Source organism: Emiliania huxleyi (genome assembly GCF_000372725.1).
Source record: "Emiliania huxleyi CCMP1516 unplaced genomic scaffold EMIHUscaffold_1132, whole genome shotgun sequence".
NCBI classification, from domain to species: domain Eukaryota; phylum Haptophyta; order Isochrysidales; family Noelaerhabdaceae; genus Emiliania; species Emiliania huxleyi.
The window spans coordinates 1-10,418 of NW_005201603.1; the positions used below are offsets into that span (position 1 = coordinate 1).

The 10,418-nt window shown below is 65.3% G+C and overlaps 2 protein-coding genes across 2 annotated transcripts; both read right to left on the minus strand.

Moving 5' to 3' along the window:
• Positions 1 to 4,466: 4,466 nt before the first annotated feature.
• Positions 4,467 to 5,775, minus strand: EMIHUDRAFT_446870 (hypothetical protein). Its single transcript, XM_005791336.1, has 5 exons — positions 5,641 to 5,775; positions 5,378 to 5,476; positions 5,233 to 5,298; positions 4,978 to 5,053; positions 4,467 to 4,854 (listed from the first exon to the last, which is right to left on the minus strand). The coding sequence occupies exons 1-5, from the start codon at positions 5,748 to 5,750 to the stop codon at positions 4,753 to 4,755; spliced, it is 453 nt and encodes a 150-aa protein (XP_005791393.1). The 5' UTR covers positions 5,751 to 5,775; the 3' UTR covers positions 4,467 to 4,752.
• A 3,432-nt stretch (positions 5,776 to 9,207) lies between these two features.
• EMIHUDRAFT_122123 (hypothetical protein) lies at positions 9,208 to 10,104 on the minus strand (the record flags this gene model as incomplete). Its single annotated transcript, XM_005791337.1, has 1 exon — positions 9,208 to 10,104. A coding segment is annotated over one exon (897 nt), but the record flags the coding sequence as incomplete, so codon positions are not given.
• Between the last annotated feature and the right edge of the window lie 314 nt (positions 10,105 to 10,418).

Consider the following 10,418-nt stretch of genomic DNA (forward strand, 5'->3'; position numbering starts at 1 on the left):
CGCGATTTTACGAGTTCGACGAGATACCACGCGCGAAACCATTCATAGAGCAGTGGTACGCGCGACTCAACGACCTCGAGCTCGACGCTGGCGCGAAGCAGCGCATCGTCGATGAGGCAAACCTTGTATTCGCCTTCAACATCAAGCTCTTTGACGAGCTCCAGGGCGGGAAGCGGGCGGTCTTGCGCACCATGTGGGGACTTGCAAAGGGGGCCGTCGTTTCTCGGGTGGGCAAGATATTTCGCAGGTCGTGAGTTGACTGTCTCCGTACTTTCGCGCCCTGTCATAGCTCATAAGCCATAGGTTGGCATAGCCACTCTACACGGCGCGGGATGTGGATGTCACAAGAATTGAAGAATAGACACCGCTAGGACGGAGGTCAATAAAAAGCGCCCTTCTGTGGCGCGCGGGGCCTCCCACGGCCACGCGTCACCGTCCGGTCACCGCAGAGGGCCGCGGGTTTCAGCTTTCACGGGGACTCGGACACGGTTGGGGTCTGCCGATCTGCCACCGCCGAAGGCGTCCTGGCGGAGGTGGTGGAGTTTGAGACCTGAGGCTGCGGAGGTGACGCCTGAGGTACCGGCCCGTGCACAGCGACTCAGTCGGCGACCGCCACGGGCTCAGACGAGACTTGTCGACTCGTTCCGGCTCAGCTTCACCGTGGTCATCGGGCGTCTGTCGACGTCAGGACCACCCATACAGCTCGCGGGTTTGAGGTCGCAAGAGCCAAGATGGTGGCATTTGGACATCCCAGCCATCACACAAGACAGCCTGTAGGTGATGGCGGGACGGCGCAGTGTTTGTGGCACTCGGCAGTAGGCACCCGCGGCACGGCCCCGTTTTCGGGGCTCTCGGTCTCGCGGGCTGCGGAACCGGCCCCAGAAGGGGACGGTCCGGGCGAGTGTGGCAGCTCCTGCGCTAGTATGAGCAGCCTCTATCACAACACTACTGATCCTGGTCATTAGAGCTGCCAGGGATAGCGTCAGGAGCCGGTAGGAGTCAAAACCCCTCATATTTGAGACATCGCGAGGCCCATATACGCTCGTGCAACGCGAGCCTGGAGACCGCTGCGGTGTTTCTCCCACACAGCCCACAGACTCCCTCCCGCCTCCGCGTTCTTGATTACATTTTACAGTCACACAGGGATCAGAGTAGTGTCGCCAGTGTGAGCATCATGTCACCCTTCAAGGGTGACAGCAAGCAGTGTTTTTACGCGACAATCGAGCCACACAAATTTCTTTCTCTCTTGTTAATATCACGCCTCGCTCGCGTCGACACTGGCGGCATACGTTGCGTCCCACGGGAAAGATTGACTTTTTTATCGACGCAAGCTGCCCCCCCCCCCCCCCCCAGCAAGCTCGTCCCTTTCCCTCGACCTTTCCTCGACCTTTCCCGAGACCTTATATCGAGTGGATTTATCGAAATCTCCCGCAAGGTCATGTGCCCTTTGCCGCTTTCCCCAGACAGTTTTTGGGTCTAAGTCAGATGTTTAGGTTTCATCGAACGCATCGTGGACGTGCGAAATTTGGTTTCCAGTCGATCCCAGTCGCCGCCCGTCGGGCCAGACCCCGAGACCCGGCTGATGCTGGCGCTCGCACTTGGTGCGGCCGCGGCTGCGCCGGCCATCAGTGGCGCTACCCACCGGCGCAGACTCGGCGAAGACGACGATGGTCTGACGGAAATCGACTTGAGCAAAATCGAGGGCTCCAAAGAGCACGTACGGCGCATACTGACCCATTACGATGAGCTGCTGGCCAGCGGGGAGTGCATTTACGGCGAGTTCACGAACGAAGTAACTGGGCCCCTTCAGATAAGAGGTTGGCGAGGCGCAACTATGGGCTCGGGTACAGGTCTCACGAATGGCAACACCGCCCCTGGTGGGGGTTACCCGGGAAACCCCAACACCGGCGCACCTCACACGACTGGCGGCGGAATCGATGATGGGTGCGTTTGGATGGGGGGGAAGGCGGGGACGGAACCCTATGACCCAAACGTGCCGGTCTATGGGAATTTCCGATCAAATCCCCACCCGAGAACCAGGGACATGTATGGAAGCGTACGAGGGAACAAGGTCGGAAACGGGCCGCCTCGGGACAGGGATGACCCCAACCTGTACGTGAGACCCAACGGAAGAGAGCACTATTCAAGTCGGCAAATTGGTCAAGCTTGCGCGCGAAGGGTGATTTACTGCCAAGACGCCGAGCAGCTCACTCCGGGCCAAGCCCGGATGCCCGGAGGGGGATGGAGACCGTTCCCTCTTGACGCTGAAGCGGGGCCTGGAAATCACGACCCAGATGAGAACGGCTTTCACAATGGCAAGGACTATTCGGCCGGCACCATCGGCAAGTTGCCCTGGGCCACGCAAGTGCAAACCCCTCAAATGACGGCTGCATTTCGGCCCTCCCCGCCGCCGCCCGCAGCAGCGCCACCGCCGCCCTCCCCGTCTCCCTCCCCGTCTCCCTCGCCGCCGCCCTCGCCGTCGCCCTCGCCGTCGCCCTCGCCGCCGCCCTCCCCGTCGCCCTCCCCATCGCCTTCCCCGTCGGCCTCGCCGCCCCCTGCGCCTGCACCTGCGGGAGAAACCGCACCGACCGACTCGGACGGCGACGGCATCCCTGACGCAACAGAGGGCACTGTCGACACGGACGGCGATGGCACGCCCGACGCAGAGGACCCCGACTCGGACGGCGACGGCATCCCCGACGCGACCGAGGGCACTGTCGACACGGACGGCGACGGCATCCCCGATTACCGCGACCCCGACTCGGACGGCGACGGCATCCCCGACGCGACCGAGGGCACCGTCGACACGGACGGCGACGGCATCCCAGACTACCGTGACCCCGACTCGGACGGCGACGGCATCCCCGACGCGACCGAGGGCACCGTCGACACGGATGGCGACGGCATCCCAGACTACCGCGACCCCGACTCGGACGGCGACGGCATCCCCGACGCGACCGAGGGCACCGTCGACACAGACGGCGACGGCATCCCAGACTACCGCGACCCCGACTCGGACGGCGACGGCATCCCCGACGCGACCGAGGGCACCGTCGACACAGACGGCGACGGCACCCCAGACTACCGCGACCCCGACTCGGACGGCGACGGCATCCCCGACGCGACCGAGGGCACCGTCGACACGGACGGCGACGGCACCCCAGACTACCGCGACCCCGCCTCGGAGTCTACGCCTGTCCCGGATGAAGAACCCGTCACTGAGGGGAAGAGCCACGGTGACCCCCATCTGCACTTTGCGCACGGCGGCGAGGCAGACTTTCGCGGTCAAAACGACAAGTGCTACGCCTTCTTCTCGGCGCCGGGGTTCGCGGTCAACGTCAAGGTGGAGGAGAGCAACTTCACGCTTCGTGGAGGTAAGGTGGCTGTGAACGGGAGCTACCTCACCGAGGCTCACGTGGTCGCGAGCGTCGACAAGGGGCGGCGGGAGGCCACGGCCTCCTTCTATGCCTCTGAGCTCGACGTCCATAATATGGGCTGGGAGGTTGTCCGAGGCAATTGCGCCGGCCGAACCTTCAAGTTTGGCAAGAACGGGTACAAGGGCTGCTTCGAGCTCGAGATGAGGATGGACATATCGTCCGCCATCTTCACCCTTCGCAACTGGACGGTGAACGTGCACGGCAATTTCGTATACGGGTGGGTCTCCGGTCCGAAGCACCGGATCGACGTCAGCGTGAGCGCACGGGGTGACGCTGCCGCCCGCTCCCTGCCCCACGGTCTCGTCGGCCAGTCCTTCTCGTCGGCGGCGCCGCGCCACGGCAAGAAGGATCTCTACCCCATCGCCGGTTCGTTCAAGACCTCGGCGCAGGCGGAAGGGGCCATCGAGGGCAGCGTTTCCAACTACGAGTTGGCTGGGCCTTACTCCACCGCCTTCACGTTTTCGCGCTACGACGGCAAGGAGGCGGAGGCGCCGCAGCCGGAGCTGGTCGTGCCGGTCGACGCCTCATCTGTGGAGGAGAAGGACAACTGAAGTCACAAAATTCTCTGCGATAGTGGCTGAGAGTGTCGATCTTCCCGCCGCCTGGGCGCGCGGTGCGGTGCGGGGAGGGTTCTTTCGGATACCCATACCGGTTACCGCACGAGACTGTGTGTGAACAGTGAACAGTCGCGGCGCAGTGTTTGTGGCACTCGGCAGTATGCACCCGCGGCACGGCCCCGTTTTCGGGGCTCTCGGTCTCGCGGGCTGCGGTGCGCACTGCGGAACAGGCCCCAGAAGGGGACGGTCCGGGCGAGTGTGGCAGCTCCTGCGCTAGTATGAGCAGCCTCTATCACAACACTACTGATCCTGGTCATTAGAGCTGCCAGGGATAGCGTCAGGAGCCGGTAGGAGTCAAAACCCCTAATATTTGAGACATCGCGAGGCCCATATACGCTCGTGCGCGCAACGGCCAACACGTGCGAGCCTGGAGTGTGGAGACCGCTGCGGTGTTTCTCCCACACAGCCCACAGACTCCCTCCCGCCTCCGCGTTCTTGATTACATTTTACATCAGAGTAGTGTCACCAGTGTGAGCACACACCACAAACTTGTGTACCACAAACTTATCGTGTGCCCCGGCTGATGACCTGATGTGTGATGATCACACACCCACGCAACGATCACACACCCACAACGGGGCGGCCTGACCCATGGCCTGACCGCACCGAGCTGTAGCATGATCGTGTCTCTTTGGTGAGCGGTGGAGAGTACTAGGTCTGCGAGCTGCTGCCGTGCCGCACGGGCGCGTCCGCGCAGTTCACCAGATCTCCAGCTTGGCGTCGGGCTTGCCGCACTCGCCCTTGTGCTTGTCGAAGAGGGCCTGGAGCGCGTCGAGGTAAGCGGCGTGCCATTTGCTCACCTGCAGAGACGGGCGGGACTAGGGTGTGGCGTGTGGTGGGCGGGCGGGAAAGGTGGCGGGAGGGGGGGATTCGAGGAGGCACGCCGCAAAGGAGCTGCAGAGGAGCGGTGGCCGGCGCTCCACCTCCTCTGGAGTCGGCTTCTCGAGCTTTGGGAGCTGCAGCGGCGGCCCGATGCACGACGCGATCGGCACGTTTCGCCTGATGGCGGGACGCGGCGAGCGCTGTTCCCAGCGGGCGCTGCGCGCAGCGGGCGATCGCAAAAGGGGCCGGGTGTGCGTGGCGGGCGTGGGTCGGCGGCGGCCGATGCAGCACAGTGGTGGTAGCAGAGATGGGAGGCGACGGTGCGGGCTGAGAGATGGGAGGCGGCGATCTGCCACCTCGGGAAGAGGGGCATCCACGGCGCGCCAAAGAACGCGACCGCGGGGATGCCGAACCGGTTGAGCCTAGGAGAGGAGCGAGGCGCGTCGGAGCCCGCGCACACGAGGCCTCGCCGGGGGGAGAGGGCTGGTCGAGGCGCGGCGCCAGAGGCGGGGCTTGAGCAGGTACGGGAACGTGGCGTACGTCTCCGACTCGCCAAAGGTGTAGATGGGCGTGAGGGCGTACCCGTGCTGCAGCGCGTACCTACGGGCCGAGTCTCCAAGCTCAGGGGCAGGGCCGACCAGCAGGACCCCTACTGTGGGGCGTTGTTGCGGCGACGGCCGCGGAAGCACACTCGGTCAAGCCCTTCCGGTCAGACATGCGGCCAGACATGGCGAGGGCTCCCGGGCAATCTCGGCTACTCGCACTTGATCAAGCCCTTCCGGTCAGACATGGCGGTGCGCTCGCGCCCCTGCACGTGGAGCGTCGCGTCCTCGAAGCCGCCCGGGATGATGCCCACGTTGCGCCCCTCTGCCATCCGGCGCGTCAGGTTCTGCCGCGTCGCGGACTCGAGCCGGCCAGAGACGTCACAGAGCACCTGGTGGGTGGGGGTGGGGGTGGGGGGTGAAAGGGTTGCTGCCGAGGCGGCGGGGCCGGGTCTGCCGAGGCGGCGGCGGCGGCGATGTGGGTCGTCGCTGAGAGCAGCGAAGGAGTGGCGCAGCGAGGCTCGGCGTAGCACCGAAGGGAAGGTGGCGAAGCCAGAGGGCGCGGCAGCACCGGCAGCAGCGACCAAGGCCGGCCCCGGCGGCGGCCGCGTGGTGGGAAGGTCAGCGAGCACAGCGTGCTGATAGGAGGTCGGCGCGGCGGCCGTGCTTCGCGGGCTACAGCAGCTGGAGCCGTGGTGGCACAGTGCGCAGCGAGAGGGGGCCAAAGACGCTGGGCGTGAGGTTAGGCCGAGAGTCTGCGTCTACTACCTACTCTGCGCCTTGAAGAATCCCGACCACTCGCGCAGGTTTTGAGCTATCATGAAGGCGGTACCCCGCCACGGTGCGCCGGGAGGGTCGCCCATCCTCGCCGCGAGGATCGCCTTCTGCTGCGCCGGCGGCGAGGCCAGGTCGTTGAATGCCCGATTCCACACGCCGTTGCACACGAAGCCGACCGAGAGGATGCCGTGAGGGTGGAACATGAAGAGGTTCCGCTCCGTTTTCACGGCGTCGAGGGCGCCGCGCAGCTCGCAGCGGGAGTAGTAGCGAGTCATGTTGAGCTCGTAGATCAGCCGCATAAACCACGGCCTCCAACGCACCGTGATGCCGAAGTCGAGATAGACGATCAGCCCAATGAGTGCGAGGCCGGCTAGCATGCGCAGGCCACCGCAGAAGAGGAGGTAGACGGCCAGGAACGGCGGGACGATACAGCCGACCCAGAGCGGGATGAAGCAGCAGTGCACGAGCAGCCCGCCGGCAAAAGTGCCGGCGAGCCACCCAGGGACGAGCGTGGACGACGAGGAAGAGCGGGATGGCATTCTCGGCGCGCTCGCTTGAGCCTGCTCGCAGCGTTTCTTTCTTTCTAGACAGGCTTGTCGGTCGTTAACAATTCTTTCTCACACCACACCACTTATGAATCTTCTCAATAACAAGGCCTGCGAATTCCTAGCCGCTAACGAGTTGGAGACGGCAGCCGAGAGATTGCACGCACACGGACATCAGCCTCTGGGCCGGCGCGGGGGCCCCAGAGGGTGTCCATGCGGGGGGGAGATGGGGTCCCATGGCCCGCCGCAGGCGCCGATATTTTCGATATTTTCGCAAGTTTTTACTTGTTTTCATGGGATCGGCGAACTTGCGGCCATGCTATCACGCCTTGCGACAGCCTGTCGGCGCTGCTGACCGTGCCATGATGCACAATTGATAGTTAGAGGCTGCGCAGGCCGTCCCGTTTGCTGTTTGAAACGCCTGTTGCGCTGGCCGCTGCGCGCGCGCGCTGGCCGCTGCCGGGGCTCTGTCTCACTCTCACGTGCCGCAATATGTGTCACACACGGCGGCTTCTGCCACCTCTCGATTGGTTCTACTTTCTACGCACACCTACCGGGGAAGGGGCGCTTGGGAGCCGGGGCGGGGGCGGGGGCGGGGGCGGGGGCGCGCAGCGCGGCGGCGCGGCGCGCGCAACAGAGGGTAGGGTGGGGAAGACGGCGAGGAGGGGGCGGCGGCGGCGGCGGCGGCGGCAGCGCGCGCGCGGCGCGCGCGACGGGGGGGCGGAGCAGCGACCGCTGGCGCGGCCGCTGCTCCGTCTGTGCCAGGGACGCGCGCTCTGCGCCGCTGCAGAGCGCGCGCGTCAGGGCAAGGGGCATGCGTGGCGGCGCGGGACGCGCGGCGGCGGCGGCGAGCAGCCTCCGTGGGCGGTGAGGCGGCCGGGCGAGGGCGCGGCGGGTGACGGGTCAAGGGAGCAGCCCACACCCGGCGTCGCTTTTTGAGCGACGCTGTGGTACGCCTGCGCAGGGGCCGCAGGGCGGTCAGTTGTGGGGCGAGGCGGTGCCGGCCGCGGGCCGGGTGCAAGGCGCCGGCCTCGGCGCCGCCTCGGCGCGCCGCACGGGCCGCGGCGGGTGACGGGTCAAGGGAGCAGCCCACACCCGGCGTCGCTTTTTGAGCGACGCTGTGGTACGCCTGCGCAGGGGCCGCAGGGCGGTCAGTTGTGGGGCGAGGCGGTGCCGGCCGCGGGCCGGGTGCAAGGCGCCGGCCTCGGCGCCGCCTCGGCGCGCCGCACGGGCGCGGCGAGCCTCTGAGCGGGAGCCGAAGGTTTGGTGTGGTAGGTGGGAGGTGGAGGTAGGTGGGGTGATCTGACTTTGCCGCAGAGGCCGTCCCAAGCTGTGAACAGCAAAACGGGACAGTATATGGCCTTTGTCGCGTTGCTACCCGCCTTCGTGCCCGCCTTCGATCCCGCCTTCGTGCCCGCCTTCGTGCCACACGCCGCTCCCTTCGCCGGACTTTTGCCTGCGTCCGCGCGTGCGTCCGCCGTCGTGGCCAAGGCCGCCAAGCGCAAGGCCGCCGCCGGGAAGCGCAAGCCCGCCAAGCCCGCCGCGTTTGCCTGTGGGAGGGAGGTGGGAGGTGGGAGGTGGTGGGGGTGATTTGACTTTGCCTCAGAGGCCGTCCCTAGCTGTGAACAGCAAAACGGGACAGTATCACCTGCATAGCTCGCGGCCTTAGTATCAAGCATTCAGTGACGACCTGATCCTACGGCCAGTAGGAAGGTGTCCTTCCATCGTGTGCACGCTTCTGGCGCAATGCGCGTCGCCTCGGATTGGCTGCTGGCACTCTCGAGGCTATGCCTACGCAGCCTCGCGCGCATGGGCAGTCACGAGGGACCACGCACCTTCTCAGGACAGCGCCGGTGCCTCTCTCTTGGACCGGCAAACTTGGTGGTCTCGTGTCACCAATGTGGGACCAGTGCGGCATCGCGCCATCGACAGCTCTGAACTGCGCCTCACCACTGACCGGGAAGGCCCCCAAGTGGGCCAGCACAGGTCGCACATTGTGGCAGCAGTCAGCAGTGCATGTCTGATAGCTAGAGCAGCAGCGTCAGGGTCGCAGGGTCGGATCGTGTCAAGCCTCTCGCCCGGCCGGCCGCGTGCAGACGTCGGCCTGTCTGCTGTCTGGAGTGATCTGTCGGCGGTCAGTACGACCGATCAGGTCGGAGTTTTCTGATGGTTGGAGGGTCTATCTGTATGTACTCCTCGAGATCTCTCCAAATCTGCCCTCTAATCAACCGTAATCATTCGGGAAGTCGGTGCTAGCTGAGACTAGCGGAGCCGGAGCCCCGTTTCCGCACTGCTGCGCGGCGCACGGTGCCTCCGGGGGGCCCCGCGCCACCCCAGAGACATCAGCGACGCGCGCGTGAGTTCATGTTACTTTACGACATTACGTACACAAGCTGACCCTGACTGACTGAGCCAAAATCCAGCCCTACCTAGGTGCTCGTAGCGAAAGCGAGGGGGCGGGCGGTCTTCATCTCCCGGGTTCCTCCAGCTCCCCGACGGCTGCTTCTAGGACAGCATTGCCCGACGAGTCATCATGTAGCGCTTCGCCGTCGGCGGCGTTTGCGGACGGGGGCAGCAGCGACTCTCCGAACCGCGAGAAGGCAAAGCGCGTGGCGAAGGCGCTCGGCAGCTCGTAGTCTGCGGCCTTGCCCTCGATCGCGCCCTCAGCAAAGGCGCTCGTCAAGAAGGGCCCGTTGCGCTCGTTATAGAGCGGCCCATTGCTCGGGTACTCATCCCGCTTGCCGTCGCGCGGTCCTGGCGAAGAGAAGGACTGGCCGAAGATGCCATGTGGCAGGCTGCGTGACGTGTAATCGCCGCTCGCGCTAAGGCCGACATCCGCTCGATGAGCCGGGCCGCTCGTCGCGTGAGTGGGGGATCCCAGCACAGTGACGGTCCAGTCGGCACACGAGATCGTGCCCGTCATCATTCGCACCCCGATCGTCACGTCCTCGCACACCTTTCGCCCGCCTTTGCCAATCTTGAAGACCCTGCCGCCGCAGAAGCCCGTGATTATCTTCCACCCCCAGTTGTTTTCGTTCAGCTCCGCCGTCCAGTATGAGACGTTCAGCCACTTTCGCCGGGGCGCTGAGGCGCCTGCGCCCATACCTGCAGCGTCGTCCCCGCCTCCGCGGCCAACCAGAGCGACCAGGTGCACCTCGGTGATGAAGGTGCCGTCGACGATGAGCGTTGTGCCGCCGCCGCTGGCCACGCCGCCCCCGCTTGCCACACCACGTCGCAGCGGGAAAGTGGCATTCTCCATCTTGAGGTTGACGGCGAGGCCCGGCGCAGAGAAAAACGAGTAGTAGACGCCGTGCCGGCCGCGGAAGTCCGCGCGACCGCCGTGCGCAAAGTGAAGGTGCGGGTCCTTTTCGATGAGAGCGGCGGGCAGGTGCGGCGGCGAGGGGGGGGGAGTGGGCGGCGGATAAGGCAGCGGAGATGGTGGTGGCGGGGAGGGCGGCGGCGGGGTCGGCGGAGGCGGGGTCGGAAGTGTCTGCGAGGACTCCAGCGGCTACGGCTGCGGGTGGGTTTGGCAACGGCATCTGAACTGGGCGAGAGCACGCTCAACCCTAAATTACCGATCACGTTGGCTTTAAATGAAATCTCCACTTCTCCCTCCTCGCAGACGAACACGTAGCGCGACCGGGTGAAAACATAACCGACGCACTCCCCCTTTGTGAC

Bases quoted from the DNA above. Each gene is read 5' to 3' on its own strand.
- EMIHUDRAFT_446870 (XM_005791336.1), bottom strand. From the start codon at position 5,750: ATGGCAGAGGGGCGCAACGTGGGCATCATCCCGGGCGGCTTCGAGGAC. The intron at 5,054-5,232 runs GTGGCAGATCGC...TCCCGCCATCAG, and splicing joins TGGATGCCCCTCTTCCCGAG to GCGAAACGTGCCGATCGCGT. The intron at 4,855-4,977 runs GTGGAGCGCCGG...CCGTCTCTGCAG, and splicing joins AGAAGCCGACTCCAGAGGAG to GTGAGCAAATGGCACGCCGC.